General features: G+C 40.4%; 1 protein-coding gene across 1 annotated transcript in view; it reads left to right on the forward strand.

Moving 5' to 3' along the window:
• FBN2 (fibrillin 2) overlaps positions 1–26,076 on the forward strand; it is a 189,810-nt gene that overhangs the window by 93,859 nt on the left and 69,875 nt on the right. Inside the window, exons 11-20 of the mRNA XM_058677557.1 lie at positions 503–640; positions 6,860–6,979; positions 7,832–7,957; positions 8,726–8,848; positions 10,465–10,587; positions 12,046–12,198; positions 13,865–13,918; positions 15,427–15,552; positions 19,861–19,986; positions 24,099–24,218. Of these exons, the coding sequence (XP_058533540.1) occupies positions 503–640; positions 6,860–6,979; positions 7,832–7,957; positions 8,726–8,848; positions 10,465–10,587; positions 12,046–12,198; positions 13,865–13,918; positions 15,427–15,552; positions 19,861–19,986; positions 24,099–24,218 (1,209 nt within the window). The remainder of the gene's footprint in view (positions 1–502; positions 641–6,859; positions 6,980–7,831; positions 7,958–8,725; positions 8,849–10,464; positions 10,588–12,045; positions 12,199–13,864; positions 13,919–15,426; positions 15,553–19,860; positions 19,987–24,098; positions 24,219–26,076) is intronic.

Consider the following 26,076-nt stretch of genomic DNA (forward strand, 5'->3'; position numbering starts at 1 on the left):
AGCATATGTCTCTCCGTTGCTATCTTTTCCCATTAAATTGCTTAAGAAATTGAGAAAACTTGGATTCAGACCAGGATTGGCATTCAGGTTTATTCAGTTTATTCTTTGACATTTCAGTTTATTCTTTGGTAAAGTGTTGCTCTTGGTAGTAATATTGAATGGTATCCTGCAGGGCTGTGTTTGTTCTTTTTGGCATATTGCCTGCTTAGTGTATCTGAATAATCAGCAGTTAGAAGAAAGAAATGGAAAGCACTCATGTGTAGTAGACTATTTCCAAAATTTTCAAGACATTGTTACAGGCTGTGTTTCTAGACTTAAAATATCTGTATGTCCCAAGAGTAGCTTTAAAGTCTTTCATGTTGAAGGTTTAATGCAGTATAGAATAGTGTGGGTTTCTCACACATACCTGACTAATTTACTGGTAAGTATCCTTTAAAAGAAGCAACGCCAAGAAGACTGACATTGCGGTGCTCACGCGTTGCTTGTTCTCGGCTTTCCGCAGCGATCCTGAACCAGACGATAGACATCTGTAAGCACCATGCTAATCTCTGTCTGCATGGACGCTGTATCCCAACTGTGTCCAGCTACCGATGTGAATGCAACATGGGCTATAAACAGGATGCCAGTGGGGACTGTATAGGTGAGTTTGTGGTTCCAATAGATGAGACTGTAAGGAGAAATTGGCCTGAATAGACAGCAACAAGAAATAAAAAAGAATCTGTAGTGGGTGTATTTTTAAAAACAATTTGTGAGAGAATGAAGCCATTTTTAAAAGATGACAAGATGATAAAAATCCACGTAAGTTTGGTACTCCAGGATAATCTCAAATACTTCCATCTCAAACCTGTTTAAACCCTGAAAAAATAGCATTTCTGTTAATTTTCTTAGAAATCAACAATGAAAAAAATTTGAACACGTGTTTGCTCATTTAAAAGTAACACTAATAGTAATAATCCCGTTGCATGTTAGCGTAAGTAATATTTTTATAACAAACTGTGTTTTCTAAAACAGAGCATTTTGGAACCACTTTCATTGTTTTACACTTTTGCAAATCTCTTTAATGTAGGCCTTTATAGAAGCCAGCTGAAATCTCATGTCTGCTTCTGTATTCCATTTGTTGTGATATGTTATTTTGAATGGAGAATACAGTGAAGGTGCATCCGCATACAGATCAGCCATTGGGAGAAGGAGGGTCCACCTCATGGCTTTTCGGTTAATTGTGAACATTTTGGATGCTCCACTAAAATTAATACACAGATTTTCTAAGACTTGGCTGTGTTGTGGAATCTGCAGCCATGTAGCCAGCTTTTTGGTTGCACTGTGGAATCTGGAGCCGACCAGCAGTTTTCTGTGCTTTGTTACCTGAATCTACTGGTCTCCCTTGTACTTGGGATGGACTTTGTAACATGAATGGGTCGTTTAAAATGTTAACTTGCCATGTCATGTGGATCTTTTCTAAGTTGGCATATTCTATTTTTCTGTCAAAAAAAATCACTCTTGATAATGTGGCAATTAAATTAATTGTAAAGGTCTGTAAGTATTGATGAACTGTCAAGAACATAACAGTAAATCCTTTTGCTCAGTTTTGGCACTTATAAGCTGAAATTGTATCCTAGCATCAAAGTCAGTCTGTTGTTGGCCTTGTGGTGACTAATTCACTTCATTATTTTTAAGAAAACATCTACCACAAGTCTTATCTGCTCTGTCAGTCAGGCTTCAAGTACAAATAGTATTCTGTGAGGGAAAGCCTCAAATTTGTCATAGAACTCGAGCAGTTGCCCAAGTGCACTTCCATGGGACATCCCTGGCACAGGACTGAGATCCCAGTTAGCAACAAGAGGGTGCCATGTTCATTTTATCATGGACTTTATATTCTCAAGGGACATTGTATAATGTCAGTTCTTATTGCTTTATTATTGAACATCTTAGCTAACGTACACATCCTTTATTGTAACACACTGTAAGTTCTTGGCATTGACAGGACAGTGTGGTGTCCCTGCCTTCATCCCCACCTAAGCCATCACAGTAAATGTTAGCAAGGTAGGAAAGGTAATAACATATTGATATGGTTATGAAAAGGATTTTAATCAAGTAGCTCAGCAAGCTCTTGGGGCTCACAGATCTTTCCTTGGAAACAAGCGTCTACAGGGTCCCCAGCTTTCTTCTAGGTCCCCCACAAAAGGTTATCCATAAACCAAGCTCACGAGACATTTTCCCATAGAGTCACTGGTGGACATGGAAGATCTGTTGCCCCAAATGCGATTAGATTGAATCCATCTTGCCCTGACGTGTTGGAAGAGGCAGTGAGGGACACCTGATGCACCAGCAAGGGCTGCAGCATTTGGGAATTACATTAATATCAAAATGGAATAAAGAATCTCCCTGGGGAATTTAAAAAAACATCATATGGGTGCATATCTTTTCCCTTGTCTATTTCTCAACTGAAAGATAAATACATCTATTCAATGAGTAGTTGTAAAGATTTTCTTCTTTTTTTTTCTATTGTAAAGATTTTCAAAACTACAACTATATGTACTATTCAGCTCTCGGCTAAGCTTTTTTGAAGTCTTAAATAAGCTGTGATCCTACTATGTTTATAGATAGTAAGTTAGGGCACAGTTAACACTCCCAGCTTCAGACCATGGCTGAAAAAAGACAACTAAGTTTGATTGTCAAGCAAGTCTTGATTTTTCTAAGATTTATTTATTTCTGGAAAACAAGAAGAAATGTCTCTGACCTCTTTTTAATTAGTTTTTTTACACATAGTATGAAGTGTGGATCAAATTTAAGGTTGTTGTATATGAAATACCATTTACTGGGCAGAGTATCTTTTGTGCGATTTCAGATTATCTCTATTTTAAACATGGGTATCTTTGACTTACTTTCTTGCCTTATTCCTCTGCTTAAAATCTCAAGTTCAGTGTTATAATGAAGCACTGAGGTTGGATATCCTTGTTTTGTCCATAATCCAGGGTGGAAAGCAAGCAGTGTTTTACCGCCCAGCTGGAGGTCAACTGCAGTTTTTAAAGGTCCTTTGTCGGGTTAAGGCAATTCCCTTTTCCTAGCCATCCAAAAGTGTTATCTGGCATGTATGTTCTGTCAAATTCTTTCTTGTTTTTCATAAGAAGAACATTTGGATTTTTCTTTTTAAACTCCCATGCCTGGGGTGATCGGTCTTGATTATACTAAATTACTCCTGTTGTGTTGTTGGATTTGATTAGGAAAAGATTTTTTTTAAGTTTTTATATCTGTGTTAAAGGATAATGGTGTAAGATGGCCTATGTGTTTGTGTGGTTTTGGTGCATGGTAATACTGGCCTCATAAAATGTATTAGGGTGTAATTCCAAGCATTTCAAATTTCTGGAAGTTTGTGTAGAGTCTAGAAAATAGCATCATAAATATATAAAATATCCCCTCTTGCACTTACATACATGCAACTGTCTATCACAGTGAAATCTTATTGCCCATGTTTGTTAATATCTGTCTCCCCCTGCTTCCTCCCCTGCCCCGTGTGTGTGTGTGTGTGTGTGTGTGTGTGTGTGTTCCCTCCCCTTTTCCCTCTCTTTGTCTTTGTGCCTCTCAAGAAAAAAAAGGCAAGTTTATTTTGGTGCAGACATTTTTGAAATCCATGCATGTGCAGGTCTTCAAAAAGTTCATGAGAAATACCTATTACAGGAAATAACACATGGTTTCAAAAATCTTCGCCCTAAAATAAACTTATCTTTTAATTTCATTTTTCCCATATGTCTACACAGATACTCTGTTAAAATAAACCTCTAGACATCTGCATTTTACCCAAACATTATCACAAATGGTTCCATTCTGGGTGGATTTCACCATTTAACCCTGCAGTGTTAAAATTCCTGCAAGGTTTTCTAACAGTTTTCATCCGGAGTCGTAGCTTAAAATTGAAACATATTGTCAGGAAATAAATTTTTAATATTTTAATGATATGCTCTTTGCTTTCTAATTAGCTTTAATCTATAAAGAAAAATCAGCATGTTAGAAAAAGAAGATAACAAATGAATTAGTATTTTTAATTTAAAGAACCCAAGAGTGGTAAATGTTTTAATTGTGCCATTATTTTAAACAACAATAAACTGCCCTTTCTATCTGAAAATATTTATGAGTCATCTGATAAAGCAATATAACTTGGAAAGCAGTGACTGGAAAAAAGGATCAAAGACAAGGAAAGTAGAATTGGGTTCCTTCAACTGTTAGAAGAATTACCCTTGAGGTCTAAAAACACATTTATTCACCATATTTTTTCCCCTTATCTTGAAAATGTCTGCTCTGATGTGAAACTCTGTCACTCTGCTAGTGCCTGTTGAAGTTATCCTGCTGTTACCAATGATTTCAGTTCATTTCATTGTGGTTTGGAAGGTTAAAAAAAATTTAAAAATGCCTGTTCCTGGCCCGGCACGATGGCTCAGTGACTAAACCTTCACCTTGCATTTACTGGGATCCCATATGGGCTCTGGCTCATGTCCCGACTGCTCCACTTCCCGTCCAGCTCCCTGCTTGTGACCTGGGAAAGCAATAGACAGGGGTTCAAAGCCCTGGAACCCTGCAGCCTTGTGGGAGACCCCAGGAGGCTCCGGCTTTGGATCAGTTCAGCTCCAGCTGTTGCAGCCATTTAGGAAGTGAGCCGGGGATGGAAAGGTCTTTCTGTCTCTCCTTCTGTCTGTGAATTGTCTTTCCAATAAAAATAAATAATTCTTTGGTTAAAATAAAAGAATACCCATTCCTATTGGGCCACATGTGGTCCTAGAGCTCTTGTAAACAGAGAAAAAATCATTTCTAAATTGATATATAAGGTATTGTTCAAGGGTAAATGTTCCTAGTGTCACTAGTACTTGAAAATTTAAGTGACTATTGTAACAATCAACCTTTTCCATGATTTTTGAGTTTATTTTAGGCGTTAAATTCCCATGAAGTCTGCTTAAAGACAGTTCTTAATAAAAGCATAGAAAGAACCCCAAGTGGACCAGTGGGAGGTGTTTAGGTCCTTCTAATCGTCTTAAGAAAAGGCAAGACTAGCAGTGTTACCTGGAGGTCCTGCAGTGTGCAGCACTGAAGGGGAGGCATGAAGCGCTCACTTCAGAAGGCAGCAGAGGTCATTGGTGAGGAGTCTGAAGATTTCCAATCCTATCTGGATCTCAGAAAGCAGAATCAATGGGGTTTTAAAGTCATGCAAAATATAAGCTCCCGAATAGGTCTTGTGTTTGTTTTCAGTCCTAAAGGAACAAAAAGTCAGTAAGCAGTTGTGAAGCACTGGTGAGGCTGGAAGGCTCTGAGGGGATGAGGTCAGTCACAGCCACGATGGCACAGCATGAGCACGGCTTTCGGAGCCATGGGGCCCTAGCTCCGGGTTCTGGGGGAGAGTGGGGAGCTGCTCGGTAAGTGGGTTTACCTGTGAAAAGGCCAAGTGCAGAGCTAGGACACTTTTAAATGGTTACCGTTCAGTCATTTCCGCACCAACAGTGTAAGTGATCTTCAGCAGTGCTCACTGAGGTGGTCCTTGTCACGGGAGGCATCGTGAAGTATCCCTCATGTGCTTGCCTAATGCTCCAAATTCTCTTCTCTCATTCTGCTTCGTTCCTTTGGCTCAGTAGAAGTGATGTTACCGACTCAAAGCTTAAACGTAAGTGGGTCTTAATGGGCTGACGGGGTCCATGGATGAATTGAACACACATTTAATCCTGTTATTCTCTGTTTTTATTTTATACCAAGAGGTTTCAATTTGTGTTTTCCCCTTCACCAGAGGGCATTTAGTCCAAGTATTTACGCAAATGAGGTTGGTCAGTTTGATAGAGAACAGTTTGTTTTGAAGAACATCTGTGACAGGAGTAATCTGTAAACCTGCGAGCTGATTTTATTGTTGTGCCCTCCAACGTAGCTGAAACTGTAGATGTTAATGGCTTCTAAACTATATGAAATGGCAAATCATTAGGCTTCACCAGCTAGGCAGGTTTTTAATTTGCCAGTGTTCAGCACAGTATTTAGTGGGCACTGATGGGTTCACCTTCTTAGACATGCATACATAGTTTCTCGGGGTTTATTTGGGCCCACTGTTCAGTTTGTCAGTTGGTTTGGCAGCGCCTAAATTATGTAAAGCATTTCCACTTAATCAAGCCATAGGAGACTCTGAATTGTAAAACGTGACTTCCTCAAATTTAACATCAGAACTGCTATTTGCATAAAGTACATTTTATGCACAAAAATTCCTGTGCCAAGGTTAATTCTTAAAGAAACCTGAAGCTTTTGAAAAGAATTGACCTTGTTTTCGCCCTCAGCTATTTTCTGTCTCCCTATGTTTGTTATTTTAAAATTCTTTACAAACTGCTTGTGTATAGAATTGTATATTTGGATGAATTCACCATCAAAAGTGCGAAGAAATGTCAAGATGCATCTCTTTGTTTGAAACTAGTGACAGTGACAATGTGTGATGTAAATATACATCTTGGAAACCTCTCGTTCTTCTGATACCAAATTAAGTCTTGCTGTGTGTCTGCCCGGATTGCGATGGGTAATAAGCATGATAACTTGCTGGGATGCATGCCTCTCTCTTTTCAGAGCCCATGCTTTTAATCATTGGGCATTGTTCCAGCTGAAAAATAATTATTTCTTGATTAAAGCAAATTCCTTGTACTCTCGTATAAGCAATCATTTTGTAAATCTTCAGACTGGCCTCTGTGTGTGTTTGAAGAAAGGAATTTTCATTCATTTATAAATACTCTACTATTTAGACTGTTACCATAGACTGGCCTTCTTTCAGATTTGGAGGGTTGAATGTACTTTAAACAAACCTTTCTACAAATGGAGTGAAGTCTGTAATGGTTTCTTTTGCTGCCCACAGATGTTGATGAATGCACATCAAATCCCTGCACTAATGGAGATTGTGTTAACACACCTGGATCCTATTATTGCAAATGTCATGCTGGATTCCAGAGGACTCCTACCAAGCAAGCATGCATCGGTGAGGCAGTTCGCTTTCACACATGAAAATGTTCCATGAAGCACAGTGACCAAAGCCGTTGAGGTTAAAAGAAGCATCCATTAAAAATCGAAAGCCATGGGATGAAATAAATGCTGTTACATTATTAAAGGTTTATATTATCAGAGATTCTTCCTGTATGCAGAAAATGTACTATTTGTATGGAGAACTCAGGCAGTGTGGTATTTGACTTCACACAAATTCAGTTGCTCTTCCTTCCTTGGAAGGAAGCTTTCTTGCCCATGTAAGGACAGCATAGCATGAAATGAGCCTGAAATTTGTAGCTGTTTTCAGCTGCAGTTGGAGCCTCAAACACAGGCCGCCACCAGACTATGCCTCTTCTGCACGCGAGTTCACTGCCACAGACTGGACCTCAGTGCTGGCTCATCTCAGAATCCTGGTGCTAGATGCCTCCCCAGGTCTTCTTTTGCAGTGCTCATTCCCCCAACTGTAGTTGCTTAAACCAATTTCCTCCAGCAGTTTTCAACTGTTTCTCTTGGTCCAGAAAATCTGCGGTGACTTGGCACTTACCCTTGTCAAGGTCTTCAGCCTCTGTGCATGAAACTGCTGCTCCAGCAGCTCCGTCTGCATGCCCCACCCTCACACTCCCTCTGCTTCCTGCTTGTTCCCCTGCTCAACTTGTGTAAGAGCTGTGAAACTGCTTACGTGTACCTATCAATTAAAAAAACATGCAAGTGAGAGATGGAAACTTTAAGAAAACACTCTGATTTTGAATATTACATTTGAAGAGAAACTGCACCTAAAATTACATCTATGACTGTTTTTGTAGCTGCGAATATTAGAGAAATGTTTGGCTATCCTTTATCTTCCCAGATATTGATGAGTGCATCCAGAATGGAGTTCTTTGTAAAAATGGTCGATGCGTGAATACAGATGGAAGTTTCCAGTGCATTTGCAACGCCGGCTTTGAGTTAACTACAGATGGAAAAAACTGTGTTGGTATGGAAATCTTGCTTTCTTACCAAAGAGTTTTAAAGGATTTGCATTTTTATTGGGAACCATATATAGTACTTCCATGAAAGTTTACATGCCATATAGGTGAGGATACACCAGATAAACAGATAAAATACAAGTGTTTGTAAGACTGTTACAATGATGGAAAAGGTGTGTTTTGTTTTTAATGCTGTAACTGTGTACATTAGTGCTTCTGGAAATGTCAGGGTTGTTTTATGTTTAGGTGGTGGTTATTTTTCCTAAGTTCAAGCACCTATTAGCAGTGTGCGCTATATTGGGATTATAACGCTGGCAAGACATTATCCCCATTCTGGAGGCATCGAAGTGTTTGGCATGTGCAGTAATGAAATCTGACTGTTGCCCTGGGGCTGTCTAGCAGTGTGATAGCAGTATTCCACTGGTCATGGCCTGTTCACGCTGCAACACACTACATTGCATCCACTCGTGGAAGCCCACATTAGTGGATTTACAATACAGTTTGCTATTGCTCTAGTCTTTCTTTTAGAAGAAAATATGATGTTCTTCAGTGCTTGAAACAAATCACTACCCTGGTGGTTTTGACAGCAGCTTAGTGCTAAATTTATTTAATGCCTTTCCTATACATCCTTTCCACTAACGGCCTTTGTGTCCTGCACACTGCGTGCTGTCATGTATGTGATGGGCACAGGGCCCACTGGTGTAGTGGAATGTCACTGGGGTTGCTTAGGGAAGGGACCCTCAAGCCCTGCGTGGCCACCATTCTCTTTTGTGCAGATCATGATGAATGCACAACTACCAACATGTGTTTGAATGGGATGTGCATCAATGAAGATGGCAGCTTCAAGTGCATCTGTAAACCAGGATTTGTCTTGGCTCCAAATGGGCGTTACTGTACTGGTATGTATGGCTTTGTGATAGGAAAGTAACTTGATCAAAACCATCCTTTCTGTTTGAATGAGCCATGCACGTTTTCTTCATGTGCATTTCATAGTGTTCTTATCTCTTGCTAATTCAGTAAGGCAGGTGTCTAAAGCTACCCAGAAAAGCTCACATTGTGATCTGTGGAGCACTGTGGCTTTTAGAGAAAGAGATAATGTTGTAGTAAACATTTTAGGGAAATGCAGGCTGACTGTCATGAGTCTTGAGGTGATAACGTAGAGATAATTTCTCCTTCCTGACCGAACATAACGAGGCTTTATATTGAAAAGGCTTTCGTTCTGTGTTCTCAAAACTAGATATTTCACTATCATTTGTTACTGGCTTAGCATTATATCCTTTTCTGGATATGCCTGTAGCCATTGTACAGACCGTTTGTGACCATTTCAACACCCTGAAGAAATATTTATTAATGGTTGACATTGCATCTTTCTCATAAAGCCAATCTCAGATCATTTGTAGCATATGAATACTCCCGAAGTCTTACGTTGTCTTGAGGAAGACAGTTTATTTCTTTGCTTTGCTTTATGGAATCATCTTAAAAACCAAGTTCCAGTGATGGCTAGTCAGCAAGACAGGGCTCTTAGAATGTGTGCATTTAGAGTGTTTATTGTTGCAGCTGGAGTTGGTGAGATGGCGCACATTCTCAGACTCTACTTAGAAGCTTTTTTTTTTCAATATCTTCCTGTGTACACAGTTAACTCGATGACTGCTTTCTGCCTTCACTTGCACGAAATTAATCTGAATATCAAATAAGATGATCGCCAACCCTTATGTTTTAGGTTAAAATGCCAGGAACAGGAAAGAGAGAAAATTGAAACTGTGTCTTATTTTCTTGAAAAGTAGCTTTTTGACTATCCAAAGAAAAGGAATGTAAGATTGAATGGAAATACTATAATCTGACTCATTGAATTCATAACGGGGGTGTCATCTCAAGGTTAGCTGTGTTGGCTTTAATCCAGGAATTGAGACTTGTACCTTAAATACGCAGAGATGAGTTGGGGCTCACCGGACCCCGCCCTTGGGATAGCTGTAATTCGCAGTCTTGACATCTTCATGATTCTCCAGCTATGGGTGTGACCTTTGTTTCTTCTCTTGGAAAGCTCTCAGTGTTGGATTACATTTGACACATTAAAGTGGATTAAAAGTTAGAAAAGAGACCTCAAGATTATGTCATTAGTATGAAATGGCCAAAATCATATCACAATGACATCTTCTTCAGTCTATATTTCTGTGTGGGAAAATTGCAGAATTCATCTTAATTATTTAAGAATTTGCTTCCCTTAACTGGACTGAATTATATCAACAGGGTTGCCAAAAATAAGAGTGAAAAGTGAGTTGGTAAGATTCTTTTTTTTTTCTTATTGGTTAAAATAAAACTTTTTTTTTTTTACTCAGTCTTTCTGAAAATGTATTTGGGGGGAATGCACTTACCTATGATATCTGTTAACCTATCTATGTGTTCTCCCACAAATTATAAAGTTCAAAAGGAAAGGCTGATGGTAGAGAGTGGTGGTAACAGACAGATTGTAGTGAAGTTCCTCAGTGATGGTTTGCATCTGTCTCCCTCCTGACAGATGTTGACGAATGCCAGACCCCTGGAATATGCATGAATGGGCACTGCATCAACAACGAAGGGTCCTTCCGCTGTGACTGCCCCCCAGGCCTGGCCGTGGGTGTGGATGGACGTGTGTGTGTTGGTAAGTGACGTTTTTCCAGCTATAAAGTGATCTTTGGAAAAGGGATAGAAACGTGTGAACCCTGGCGTTCTGTTAAGCCATAAACAGAACCTGCTGAAGAAGCCCTGAACACATGCCAAGTGAAAGGAGCCAATGCCAGAACATGCCCCAGTGTTTGATTCCATTCCGATGAAATGTCCAGAACAGGCGAGTCGCTGGAGAGGAAGTGTGTTATTAGGGGGAACGTCGGGTAGTGAGAGGGAGCTGACAGCTGAAGGACATCTTTGAGGGGGTGAAATGTTTTAAATCGACTTTAGTGATGGCTGCACAGGTCTCCCAAAAATATTACACCGTGCACTTAATTGGGTGGACTTTGAGGTATGTAAGCTGTACATGTTAAATCAATTTTTATAGAACTGGTCAGTGACCCCAGAAATTCATCTTCCAAAGACTCTGATGAGATACACATCAAAAATGCCAGAGGAAAAAAAAATGTTCCTGAATCAGCATTCTTGGTAACATTAAATAACTGAATTCTAAATACAGTGGGTTTAGGTTTTATAATTAATAATAACGCATGGAGCATATATTGTTAGTTATGGTTACATTGTTTTACCTGAATGAAAATTGAAATGTAAAATTTATGCTGTGGTGCTTTGACTTATGTCAAAAACTAGAAGTGGTTTTTAGTTATTCCTCACTAATACACAGTGAACTGTAGAAGCAAGGCGACGGTGAGAGCGGCGGGAGGCATTTTCTTTTAAAGGAGTTGGAGTTTCTTTGATTTTCGTGACATGTAAGTGACAAGAATAAGAACATCCATGAAAATGACCAAGTGCCATCTTTGCAGAGGCAGGTACAGCACTTAAAGATCTGGTTTGTCCCAGTGACAACGAAAGCAGTAAGTTGCAGAAATCCATTCTGTGCGTTTTCTCTCCAGCTCACCTTCATGACACCGTGAGGGCGGATTAGTGATTGCAGACCTTCTGTTTTCCAGGCTGTTCTGTAAAACAAGGCTTTGGTTTAAGTCTGTGTAAGAGAATGGGATTGTTAGACATAGCTGTTAGTACTTTAATCTGACCTGAGAATCAAACCGTTTGGATCCCAAAGGAAGGCGGAGTCTGAACAGCTGAAGAAACGGCAGATGGAAATCATCTGTCTACTCCTCTTCATCCACTGCCGCGCCTCCAAGGGCTGTTTCAGCCCTCGAGGCTGTCAGTGCTGTGCTCAGGGATAGTTATTTAGATGGCTGGAGAGAATGTAGCTCCTTCCTGCTTTGATAGCAAAAATTTTTCAGTAGGTTTGTGTGTTTAGTTGCTTTTTTTTTTTTCCTTTTTATTTACCTAAACGATCCTACTGAAATCTACAGGGAATGCAAAACCAATGTGGGAGGGGGACATGATTTTTTTTTTCCGGTTACCAGCGCATTCCAGTCTCAGCTGTCACCCTCTCAAGTCCCGGTTCTTGGGTCTCCTTCAGATACTCACATGCGCAGCACCTGCTACGGAGGCATCAAGAAGGGGGTGTGTGTGCGTCCATTCCCTGGCGCCGTGACCAAGTCGGAATGCTGCTGTGCCAACCCGGACTATGGTTTTGGAGAGCCCTGCCATCCCTGTCCTGCCAAAAACTCAGGTGATCATGAACACCAATTACATACCTGGGAAAAGGTGTAGAGTTCATTATTAGACCTTTAACCGCGTGTTTGGTCATTCTGACCTTAAAAAGAGAAATCCAATTCTCTGCTTATATATGAAACATATAATGAGATTTACTTTGTATATTTGCCTTTCCGATAAAAATAAGATAAAGCTTTTAAAAATTGCTGTAAGATTAGATAAAAAGGTAAAGGGACTGGTTGAATCTAGACACAAACCTGGATACAAGTGGAAATGGTAGACTATCAAACTCATGCATTTTAGATTAGGAAAAGTGAACTCAATAATAAGTTATTGGTAGTGTGTGGGGAACCTGGAAATTAAATTCCTATGGTAAACCCTGCAAGTAATTTGCAGAGAGCACTTTGCAGCACAGTGAGTTAAGTTGCCACATGAAACCCACATCTGAAAGCCAGCTCAAATTCTGGCCACTCAGCTTGTGATCCAACTCCTGTTAATGCATTCTGGGAGGCAGCGGATATTGAACAGCTAAGGTGCCCATGCCACTCACTGCCAGCCACGTGGGAGTTCCCTACTGCTTCTCAGCCTGCCCCAACCGTGACTGCCTTTGGGGTGGAAACCAGCAAATGGAAAATCTGCCTCGTTCTGTCTTTTTTCCTCTCTCACACATCTTCTTTTCAAGTCGATGAGAAATTTAAAAATAAATATTTGAAACATTGATTTTCATACAGACGGCAGTATGTATGTGTGTATGTGTGTGTTCCCACCCCTCACCCACACGAGAGACCTGAAAGAAGCTCCTGGCGTCAGACTCACCCCTCTCTGTTGTGGTCACTGGGGAGTAAACCAGTGGACAGAAGGCTTCTCTGTGTGTCTTTCCCTCTGTTTCCCCATTAGTCTACCTTTCAAATAAATAAAATGTCCTTTATAAAAAAGTGAGCACTCAGATTAGCAATGGAAGGGTAACCTGGGACATTTAAGGAGAGAAGAGCTATTGAAATCTTGAAAAGCGTGTCAACTTGAAGCAGTTTCACTTCCAAGAGGCTCTCTAGTGATAGAATTACACTCGTTACCTATTGCTGGTCGCTGCAATGTGATGAGCCTATAGAATTACACTCGTTACCTATTGCTGGTCGCTACAATGTGATGAGCCTATCATTGTGACACCTCGACATAAGTAAGAGAAAAGGACTGGCAGTCTTGTCTAGCATGTTGACAGGCAGGTCTGCAATCAGAATCCGGGGAACCACGTCTGCTCCTCCCTCATAAGTGACAGAGCTGCTGCGTGTCTTGGCTCTTCCTGATTTACATTAGAAATGGTCGCGTCCAGCATAGGGCATTAGGAAGATGAAGCAGATGACTGGATGGAAAACGCTAGAACAATACCAGCCTCTAGTTAAATGTCATTACCTAAGTTCTACCTTTATTATGTAGAAAAATATCAAAAAGGATATGTTAAAGTGGCTAAGTATGCAGAAAATATTAGTAACATCCACGTATTAATGGCATTCAGGGTAATGATGAAAAGTGATTTTAATTTCTGTTTTATGCTTTTTCATGGTCATTTGCGAGAAGCAGTCATTTCTTTCATTTTGAAAACAGTGCACGTAATTCCTTCCAACAGTAAATGACTGCCGAGAATGAGTGCCCTTCTTACTGTTCCTTTCTGTTGTGTCACACAGCTGAATTCCATGGCCTTTGTAGCAGCGGAGTAGGCATCACTGTGGATGGAAGAGGTAATTCCATTCATTCTCAGTTTTGCAAATGCCACATGGTTAATCATGCACCTTTATAATGATGATACGAGTGTGATGTTTAATATGAAAATTCTCTATGCAGCAGTGTAGATCATGTAGAACAGTGGTTGTACGTAGATGATAACAAGTGATATTTAAATCTGTACATTCTCACTGAGTATCTCACATAGCATTGTTACAAATGTCACTAACTATACCTGTGATTTTAGGGGTGCTGTCGCTTAAGAAGCTAGAGTTAGTATTTATATTTCCTTAAAGGGGTTAATATTTTTAAATATATATGAAGTAATATACAGTTTGGGTTGGAAAAAAGTCTTTAGAAACTATCTGAATCTGAATGTAGTTTGAAATATACAACACTAAAATTTTTTATGAAACCGTGTCTAAGAATATTAAAGTATTTCCCTCCTCTAAAGAAGCAAAAGTCATTGCATTTCCCTCATGTTATATTTAATGTTGTGGTTTATAAAATCCCCATGTTGAATCTCAAACGTTTAAGTACATATGTATTTGCAATTTTAAAGTTTTTGTATATTTTAATTCACATCAGATTGATGGTTATTTCAAGCTGTAGAATACAGTTCATCTTCACTTGTTCTGCTTTTCTGTTTAGAATGCTTCAGACAGGTTAGTTGCCCAAACAGTTGAATCTATACAGTGAGTATTCAGAAGAAGCCAAGTTTTACAAGTATAGGTTTCCCAACCATAAAATGAAAAGGCTAAAAGTGTTGGAGTATTAGCCACAGTATTTTAAATTCTTTTAAAAAAAATGGCATCAGAATTCGAGCCCAATGATCCAAAATTTGATTTGGGGCCTACTCTTCTTTTTCTTACTATTGGCCCATATGACACCCTAGAGAAGAGCCAACTGCCCAATGGTGGATGCTGGTTGTTATGTAACAGGTACATCATTCTCACATCCACTGCCCTGGGTAACAAAGTCATCCTACCCATGACTCTTTAGAAAACATGGTGTTCTGAAACAGCTGTTAATCCTCTTCACTAATTTCACCTGTCAACAGCCAGAACCACTAAGTATCATATTATTTAGCTGTCTGCAAAAAAAAAAAAAAAAAAGGATAATAAAATAGAAACATCCTGTACCTTCAGAGACCATAAAGTTCGATAGGCCACCCCAATAAGTCTTTCTTTTGAATAATTATAACACCTGTCAAGTTGAGTTTTCCTTTAGATTTTGAGCCAAAAACCTGTACATTTTTGAATAAATTTTGTCATGAACATGGGCCTGTTGCATGATTTGAACGCTTTGAATTTCAGCCAGGTTTTTAATATTTTTTAACTTGGCAATAATGTATCTGTTGATTTTGTTCTCTTTTTTTTGGTTTTGGTTTCCTTTTCCTTTCGGGAATGCAGTTTGTGGGTTTACAGTGTTAAGTACTTAATGGGATGAATGATCCTTATTAGACCGGCATTTGTCAGTTGACAGTGCAATACTTGTGAGCATTAAACTTGATTATTTAATGTAGATATCAATGAATGTGCTTTGGATCCTGATATATGTGCCAATGGAATCTGTGAAAACCTACGTGGTAGTTACCGTTGTAACTGCAACAGTGGCTATGAACCAGACGCCTCTGGAAGGAATTGTATTGGTGAGTTCTTTGTTGGCAGGTAACAACTGTCTGTATGCTTTAAACTCCCGGTTTGGGGAGAAATCACGATACAAGGAAATCAGTAAATGAAAGCTCTTACAGTTTCTCACTTCATTCATACTGTAGATTGATACAAAAAAGTCAAAATCAAGCACATTTCTTTGCCTAATTACAAACTTCTTAGAATGATACTGACATTTATGAATGTTTGAAATACTCTACTCCCAAATTCCTGGATATTTGCTCAACTAATAGGCTTTTGTTTTTTGCATGTGTGCTGTTTCTGTATTTTTTTTTTTTACTAATAGCTAAACTTCAGAAATTAATGAGACACTAGAAAATATCCAGTTAAGAAAATGAAAGGTTGGAAAGAAAAGCAGCAAATTGCAGTGGGTGCCAAGTAGCTCACAGATCCTGTTCTTGCTTAGTAAGATATTCTAACACAGGACCTTCAAACCCCAGACAGCTAGAAGAGATCGGAAAAGAGAACTGAAGTTAAATCCGAATCAAGACAGTGTCTAGGCATGGAAGGACAAAGCGAGCAAAATGAAAAGAGAAAAGAATTAAAGGCAAAATTTCAATTAAAAAAAGAAAATGAAAGGTTACAGCTTGTGTTAGCTTTTATAAAATATTTTATGATATACTGAAACATAACTGAGACAAAGGAATTTCTCCATTTAACTTAAGAAAATGTGTGTAATTTATGTTTATCATAAATGGAACTTCTGACTGTGTTTTGCCATTTTTTATTGGTTCACATATGGAATTGCTTCAGAAAGTTCATGGGAAATGCATATTGCAAAAAAAAAAAGCTGTGATAGATTTCAAAATGTACCATTGTCCAAAAATTGAAGTTACCTCACATGCAAGAATCTAATTTTGATTAAAAAGAAGACATTTTCTTCAGAGTCTCATGAATTTTTTTTTAATGAACATTTTGGCTTGATCTTAAGTTGAAAACCTACGTACAGATGGATGTAAAACGCTGTATGGAGAATAGGGACTCATAATACAGTAGGTTTTGATACCTGTTATATAGGGAAGGCACCAGACAAACGTTACTGAAACTTCTAGGGCAAACGCGGAAGGTCAACAGGCTAATTAATCCTTTACCTGCAAGAGCTGACAATCCATATGGGTGCCAGTTCATGTCCTGGCTGTTACACCTTGAATCCAGCTCCCTGCTTCAGGCCTAGGAAAGCAGTGGAGGATGGCCCAAGTCTTTGGACCCTTGTGCCCACTTGGGAGACCTGGAAGAGGCTCCTGACTCCCAGCTTTGGATGCACTCAGCTCCAGCCATTGCAGCCATTCAGGGAGTGAACCAGTGCATGAAAGAGCTTTCTCTTTCTGCTTCTCTCTATAAATCTTCCTTTCCCATAAACAAATCTTAAAAAAGAAACTTCTAAAAATCTGCAAATCACACTAGCTTTTATTCCACAAGTCATTTGCAGGTGAGCTTTTAGAAGCACACACACCTGAGAACATGAGTATACTATCAAACCTGGGAGATTGAGTGAGTGCTGATAGCTGTAGTGTGGGTCATGTCACTGCCGAACTGAAGTAGGTACACTTGTCCCACAACACCTGAGGCATATTGGCCCCAGTACCTGTGGATGCAAAATCCAAAGATGCTCAGATCCCGTGTATAAAACGACGCATGTGATCTGTACACATCTGCCCCAAAACTTTAAATCATTGAAACGTGGGTGATGTTATGGTACAGCAAGTTCAACTGCCATATACAGTGCTGGGATCGCATATCTACACTGGTTTGAGTCCCAGATTATGTCTTGTTCAGTTCCTCCTAGTTACCTGGGAACTCAGCAGAAGATGGTCCAGGTGGGAGACATGGACGAACCTCCTGACTCCTGGCTTCAGCCTGGCCCAGCATTAGCTGTTGTGGCCATCTGGAGACTGTGCCCACTGTCTCTATAACTCTTTCAAATCAATCAAGGAATTAAAAAATAATAAATAGATAAAATAAATAGTAAACAATCGTAAATTTCTCATTCTAGCCATGTGAATATTATATAAGTTGTTGCTTTGCTGTGGTATTTAGGAAATAATGACAAGGAAAACTATACATGTTCAGTCTTAATACGGTGTTACTGTGTTCACATATTTTCGACCCATGATTGGTTGAATCTGTGCATTGGAGAGCCAACTAAGCTGCAGAATTGCGAGAAAAATTAGAAGCAGATTTTAAAAGATTAAAGATGGAAGTGGATTTCAGTCCTAGAGTGCTTCATTTCGTGGAGTTGGCATAACAAAGTACCCAAAATGGGATTGCTCAAAGCGTAAATGCCTGCTCCCTGCTGGGGAGGCAGAGGCAGAGGCAGAGGTCCTGCATCAGCAGGCCAGGCTCCCTGGGGGTTTGAGAAGGGAGGCTACCTTTCCTGCCTGCAGCGCTGGAGAGGGCCAGCCTCCGGGCACCCTCTCCAGCAGGTGGCCCTGTGCCCTTCCTTGTCCTCATCACCTGTTCAGTGTGTATCTATGTGGGAACTTCTGAACTTTTGTGTAAAGGTAGAATTAAAAGAATCATATAATTTTCCTGAAAGCCATGCCTCGTGTCTTCATATTATATTTTTTCCATAAAGTTTTTGGAAGGCCCCTTGTATGCCAGCTTTGTTCTTTTTCATGTGATATTAACGCTCGTGTGAATCCATCTATTTTGAAAATAGAGGTAGGCTGTGAGATGCTGGGGAGGTAAATGTCAGATTGTCTTTGAGAGACACAGTTCTATCTAGCATGGAGAAGTGGTTAAGAAAACTGGTGCAATTTTGGGGGAAAAAAAATCTCGTTTTTCTCATTTGATAAAACATTATAAAGCCATGCAGTCCTCAAACTATAGTGCTGCTTTTACAAATAATAGGTCAGCATTAGATCAAGAACAAAGATCAGATTAAAACCTCAAAAAATTATCAGAGGTGATGAAGTTGGAATATGTCCTCTGATCTGTGTTCTGTAGCCTCAGTTTCCCTACTGTTTGAGGAGGGTCACTGTTACTGACAGTACTGAAAATACTTTAGGTGGAAAGAACTCTTCACCCCAAGCCACGGTGTGCTGCTTCATGCCGTTGATGAAAGTTGAACAATGAAAGTGTAGGCTTAAGGTAAAAGTCAAATAGGAATGTATTTCTTTTTAAAAAAAATTATCTTTAAAACAAGATGTATCCATTTACTTGAAATCCAGTTATGGAGAGAAAGACAGACATCTTCCGTTTCCTGCTTGACACCCTAGATGGCTGCAATGACTAAGCCGGGAAAACCGAACCCAGAAGCCTGGAAGCTCTTCTAGGTCTCCCACATGAGTAACAGGGTTCAAAGCACTTGAACCATCCTCTTTTCCCCAAGCTGTTAGCAGGGCACTGAGTCGGAATTAGAACAGCCAGAATTCAAACCAGCTCCCATATGGGGGTGCCAGCATTACATGCAGAGGCTTTACCCACTGTGTCACCACTGTAACCCTGCCCACCCCACCCCACTCCACCCCATCCCCAAAAAAGAAAGAAGCAGAGAAAGATGTTCTTGTAGTTGATTATTCACTCCCTGTGTGGATATTGAGTCCGGGTCTCCCTTCTGGGTGGCAAGAACCCAGGTACTTGGGTTGTCACTGCTGCTTCCCAGGATCTCCATTAGCTGGGAGAGTGAAGAAAGAAGTTGAAGCTAGGCACCCCCGAAGTGGCAGATGGGTGTCTCAGTGCTTGACCAAGTGCCCACCCTTTGTTGCAACGCTTTATGGCAGCATTAGAAGTCCTCTCTGGCTGTTCTGAATTGTTCAAGGAATATACCGAATTCATCATTAGTTTTCCCTTGATAACTGCTGTTTCAATGTAAAATCATAATGGAAAATTGGTATCACTTGATTAATTGCTGTTTAATGCACTCTTTTTTAGAATTTTAACCAGAAAAACATTTTTAAATACCCTCTATTATTTTTATTATGCACAAGCAATTGTATAGACAAATTAGTTTAGTTTTATGATACATTCCATTGGTGTTTTATAGCATGTCCAATAAAATCCATGGCAGGACAAAAAGGAAGTAAAAGACAGAGGCCTGCTAGGTCTTTCCCATACTGCTACATACTTTCCAGGGACTACAGGAAATCTTAGGTGTATCTGTTAGCATGAGAAGATTCCGTTTGCGTTAAACTGGGTTTATTTTGCTTTGCATGAAAAAAAATATGCTGTAGGATAAAGAACCCAGCAGAGAGGGGCACGGGAGTAAAAGAGCAGTAACAGTAAACCCTGCCACCCCCCCGGTGCCAGACCTTAACTAGGTGTGTCTCCTCTCTGTTCCATCGCAGACATTGACGAGTGCCTGGTGAACAGACTGCTTTGTGATAACGGGCTGTGCCGGAACACGCCGGGAAGCTACAGCTGCACATGCCCGCCCGGCTACGTGTTCCGGACAGAGACGGAGACCTGTGAAGGTGAGCTCACTGTGCTGCAGAGGGGGGAGTCCCCGAGGTGTCCCCTGGGCCGCAGAGGAGACGGCACGGGCAGCTTCTTCCCAGTCACATCTTGATGAACTTTGCGCCTATGCCACACAAGCATGAATTTTCTCCATGTCATAATCTCTTTCAGCTGACCTGCCAGTTTTAGACAGACACCATCAGTCTTGTTCCACTCAGATAAAATAATATCAAAAACATTTGGAGCGAACTTTTGAAGTGAGAAGATAATAAAAAGGGGGCCATATTGTTTTACTTGCTGACATAAAATGTCAGATTGTTGTTTGCTTTGCTTTCCTCCTTTTCAAACTGCAGAACACACACGCCTGGGGAGTTGCCCTGTAACGGCGCAGTCAGCTGCTGTTACTGGCGACATGACTGATACACTCAGGAAGCAGCACGGCCCAGGAAATATTTAAAGTGAATATTTGCTAAATAATATTTAAAGTAAAAAATGGCCAGAGTAGTTTAACTTAGAGCCTAAGAAGAGTGTCCTTTCCATTTGACAATCTATAAGAGAATCATTGGGATTTATAGATCATGAGACTTAAATGGGAAGAACCAGCAGTAGGCGCATTGCAGATTATTCTGAAATACGGAGTACCTAGATGAAGAGGTGCACAGATAATGGGAAGCACTGAGTGTCTCACTGAGTATGTGGCCTTCAGGAAGCATTGAATTCACTCATGCAGCTTCCACTGCTGAGAAACATGGTAAGAGAGAAGGAAGTTTTGAAACATTGGGTTTACAATATGTAATGACGGCTGCCAAATAATAACTATTGAAACAAAATGCTTTTATTTTTAATTATTATGGAACAGCCCTTTCTTTATCTGTTCAGATTGTTAGCTTCTAAATGATGCCACAGCCACGAGTAATATGCAACAAAGATGTTCACGTTCCCTCATCCCCCGGTGGAACGTCAAAGCATTCTTGGGAACGGAACAAAGTAGGGACTCTGGAACATTCAGGGCAGCCAAACACAGACAGCTCTGCTGAAGCCCGTGAAAGGCAGTTACTAAGTGCAGTCCTGAGTTTGGATTGAACTGGAGGGAACGCTGACAAAAAGACGTTCGCCCAGAGGGCAAGAAGAAGACTTCAAAACAGAAAACTTGAGGATTGCTTGACATTCAACCTCCCTGTGGTAAACCAGCTTCCCCAGGGTCCACAGCTTTGGGGCATACCCTGGTGGAGCAGTCAGGTACTTGGAGAGCCACCTGCATAGCCAGGCAGTGGGCTCTCGTGATGTGGGGCGTGGCTCTCTGCAGGGGCTGAGAGCTCCCTTCTGAGCCGGCCCAGGCCTTGGCCTTACAGATGAGTTGAAGGATAGACCTTCTGTTTTCTAGCCCCAGCTCCTGTTGTTAGCAGCTGTTGTCCTTCAGAATTGCCCTGAGAAAAACGGATTTCCTACCTGATGTTCTTGGAGGGGCGAGAGAAGGGAATTGTGCCGTTTTGGTTCTTGCCTGTGTGCTCCACATCCTGATGCCCCGCCCTTGAGCCATTGGCTCTTTATCTAGGGGAAGGTAGGAGTCTGTGACATCACGTTGCGTCAAGCCTGCCGAGGAAAAGCAACTTCCTGGTCACATGGTCACATAGTAGCAACTTCCTGGTCACATGGTCACATAGTAGCGGTTCATACCATCAGGCCTAATAGAAAGACCCTCAAGGGGCAGCAGAATGGGTGGTGTCGGCGGGTGTGGGGCACCTGCGTGGAGATTCCCTCCATTTTAACAAGATGGAGGTGAATAGCACTGAGAAGGAAAGCAGCAGTCCCAGGAAGACACCTGCTAGCACGAGCACGTAGGAAGAGTGGGAGCCGTGTGAGGCTGAGTGACTCTGTAGATACTGAGGTGCATTCATTCCAAAGGAGGCAGCAGTGAGAGTTCCCAAGAGCCAGCGGCACTGCTTTTGTCCAGAGGGTGAGCCCATTCTGTAATGGGGAAACTCATGTTGTATCTGTGATGAGTAGGAAAGCAGCTCACATTGCATAAATAAGGAAGAGAGGACAAGAGAGCTGTTTTCGCTGTGGCCTTCCAACGCTGGTGGAGACAAAGATGAGTTATCATGAGAACCCTGCCCAAGCTGCCTACTCCTACCCTGGACACCCACTGTTGAGTTATTTGCAACAGTAGACCAGAAGGCCACTCATCTAGTCCCGCGGGTCTTGCGCTGATGTCCACCGTCGTGTTCCTGCAGAAAACCTGTCTGTCTGAAACAGTGTCGTCTTTCCTTTCTTGCTTTACCAGACGGGGAATGAGCAGCAGATTCATTGCGGAGCCCAGGTTTCCCTCTGTGTACTTGCCATGTTCGCTCATTCTGTTTGGCATTCAGGTTTCAACAGGCTCTTTTAGATGTATAATAAATAGCAGTGATGATAAAGAGAGCAAAGTCCATCTGTATTTTAAATGAGAGTTAGCAAAACTTTACTTTTTTTTTGTTTGAGCTCTGAGAGCCTGTGAAAGTTGCAATTTTTACAGCAAGCCCTGTGGTTTAGGTTGTGTTTCCAGTGACATAACTGGTTAAATGTAAACCAGATGTGCTTTGAAGTTCATTTCCAGGAATGTACAGTGAACTGTTTCAGTTCCTGATTCCATGACATTTTTAATATAAAAACATTATATTTAAAGGAAAACTAAGTAGCTGGTATTTGTAGTTGTCACTTCACATGTTTATAGTTTTTGAGTCTATAATTGCTTGATTTCAAATAGATATTTGTAAAATATATGATAATGACATTTTTCGTTGGAGAGGGATTTGTGACAGATGAAATTAGAATTACACGTGATGTTTCTTAAATTGGTTACCTGCTTCCTTTTTGTTTCTATAGTTCCTTAGAGAAACTTCGCTGCAGCAAAATAGATGTTTTTATTATCAATCTGTGCTGTGCTTACAGAATCTGCTCTTGTATTTGTCTTAAAAGGGATTTTTTTCTCACTAAAAATAACCTGATAGCAAAAGATATTCGTAATTTCAGAAACAATGCATATTCCAAGTATAAAATTAGTACATATATACTTCTTAAAAATTTTTGAAGTAGTGATACCTGCTTCCTGAGTTCCTAGGTTTGCATTTCAAGTCTTCTGCCCTGCCGTTCTGGGATCAGCTTAGTTCCGATTTGACCAGAGATGCTTACGAGTAAACACTTCAGCTTTTTCCTTAGCTGTCCACATGCTTTCGTCCATGTAATGAAATGTTTCTGGTGAACTCAGAAACCCTAGTGTTTAATGTAAAATATGTTGAGGGAGTGTCCCGTTCCAGATAATTAACCAACCAACAGAAGAACTGTGTGCCCCTTTTTAAATGAGTGCTTGAATTTATGTGGAAAATGCCTTTGGTAGTGTTTCTAGTCCTTTAGTTGGAGCTTCTGTTTATTTTTCATTAGCACATGTGTTAAACTACTTAACTTTACAGGCCTGACATTTTCTTTGGTCACCATTTGAGAACATAAGCATGCTGGAACTCCCTTGACTTGTGACTGTCTGTAGTTTGAGGCCTGGAATAACATTAATGATTACGGTGGACTGTGTAATTCATTGTACTTCATTAAGAATTTCCATTTTGTCAGTAGTAATTGTGTTTGAAAGGACTTTCCATGACTTAGCATGAACATGTGAAAGGGTCAGCAGAGAGAAGAGATGGCAGGCACAAACTGATGGAGAATTCTGCTTAGTGTGGAGTTCTGAGTCCGCGTGTTCCCCCTGTGTGCAGGCATTTGGAAGGAGAGCCAGCTGACGCTTTCCTTTGGTGTTGAGAATCGTGGGACTGTGAATGCCAGTCAACCTTTGCAGCTCGGTTTACATCTTAATGTTGTTACAACTTACCCAAAGAACGTAAAGTTGCAGTCCCCTGTTGAAGAAGGACACACTGCACCCTGTCCCAGCAGACTGATCCTTGTGTGCCTCCTGAGTCCCCACTAATGTCGATGTGTAGGTCTCCAGTCCCCATTCCCCATTCACTTTATGCCTTGTAGATCCATATTAAAATCACAAGAGCCAGAATTACCAGACATTCTGGCATAGTGTGCTTGTTGGAATAATATTTTCCAGAAACACATGGCTATTCTAACACAATCTTTTCCTTCTGGATTACAGACGTAAATGAATGTGAAAGCAACCCCTGTGTCAATGGGGCCTGCAGGAACAACCTTGGATCTTTCAACTGTGAATGTTCCCCTGGCAGCAAACTGAGCTCCACAGGATTGATCTGTATTGGTAAGATTCCTGCTGAGAACTGGTTCAGTGCTGTTGCGCAGCCATGATCTGTGTTGGGAAGATTCCCAAGGCGAACTGAATGGTTAGAGCAGAGATAAGCACACGCCTCAGAGCTCCTCCTGAATAATGAAAAGGACAGGATTACAAGGTAGCAGTCTGGGGCTATTAAAACAGTAAATTGTGTAAAGTATGCTGCCTCCTAAATTTTGATAGATTCCAGAATTTCCTCTTTAAGTCAGTAAACATAGTCTACTGTTAAATTATAAGCATTTCCATTCCTCATGCTCACACATGCGCACACACATGTATTTTTCATCTAAAAAAAGCCATAGACATTGATACAATCAAATCCCCACTGCATACTTCTTATAAACAACCTTCGTTAGTAAACAGAAATGGGATAGGAGTTGGATTCCGTTTAAGAAAACAGGAATTTGAAGATTTTAAACTCAGGGAATTTGCTATATTTTCCATTCTCCCACCAATCATGAATTTATAGACTCTAAAGAGCAGAAAATAATACTTTTTTTCCCTCTTTTGGAAATCTCCAGGGAAGAAAGATTCCAAAACCCCTCAACTAGGATTTCTTAATGTATCTCAGAACATAGAAAGTCCATTCTTAACAGTGACACAGAACACATATCAAGTTAGTCTAATCTATTATATGGAAAATTCATGTGTAAGGGAAAAAAAATGATCCAGTAATGTTAGTAGTTTTTCCTTCTTTCTAATGTCTGTGCCTGCACTCAGTAAACATACCACAATCCTTGCCTTTAATTAATATCCATCTTTAACATTAACTGCTTGTCACTTCTAGATAGTTACAAAGAGGTTTCAGTTTTGTGCAGTGCCAAATAGTCTGACAGATTTTGTTTCCTGTTCCTTAGCCAAGCTGAATTTTCATCTAATATGTACTAAAGGCAATAGGATATTCAGTAGTGTGTTTGAGGCTAACTGTTCAGCTAAATACTGTCTAGAAATAAGTCTGTTGAATGAACAAAAATGCCAAGTATGAGGTGACCAGTGAAAGCCTGACCTGTAGAAACACTGGCTCTTCATTTCCAGTGAGATAGGAAGTACAGTGAAACAGGAGCTTTGTTCAGCTCTCTCTGTGTTTAGAAATAGATTGTCATCTGGCTGGATTAGGAGTTGGGGTTGGAATGAGTAAGGCAGAAACGGATTTTCTAAGGTTCAGTTTCCAACTTAGATGGAGTCATTTCATTATGCAAAGGAAATGAACTCAACCTCAGTTCATTAATGTCTCTGAAAACAAAATCTGTGTGCCACCTGAGCATCAAAGATATCTGAGTTTTCTCTTCATCATATAGATTTATGTTCTTTTGGCCTGTTGTCCTTACATTTATTAATGAAACAAAAACAAAGACTTTTTTACGCCCAAGTCATTATGTCATTCTTCAAATTGCCAACAACTAAATACCACCACATTTTTCTCACTCAACATGTTAACTGCATTCATTCATTCATGACAGTCCAATTAAATATCCCTGCCAGGATCTATTAAAAAAGAAATTGACCTAATATTTTGAAGGGTTAGACATGACTTTATCTATTTCTTTCATTTATAAGGGAATTCTACTTGAAAAAAAAACAATAAATAGCAACATATAGGAGAGATCATCCATGTATTATTTTTATTATCTTTATTGGAAAGTCAGATATACAGAGAGGAAGAGAGACAGACAGGAAGGTTGTCCATACGATGATTTACTCCCCAAGTGGCCGCAGCAGCCGAGGCTAAGCAGAACTGAGCCAGGAGCCTGGAGCTTCTTCTGGGTCTCCCATGCGGGTGCAGGGTCCCAAGACTCTGGGCTGTCCTCGACTGCTTTCCTGGGCCACA

The sequence above is a fragment of the Ochotona princeps genome, chromosome 19 (genome assembly GCF_030435755.1).
Source record: "Ochotona princeps isolate mOchPri1 chromosome 19, mOchPri1.hap1, whole genome shotgun sequence".
Taxonomy (NCBI): Eukaryota; Metazoa; Chordata; class Mammalia; order Lagomorpha; family Ochotonidae; genus Ochotona; species Ochotona princeps.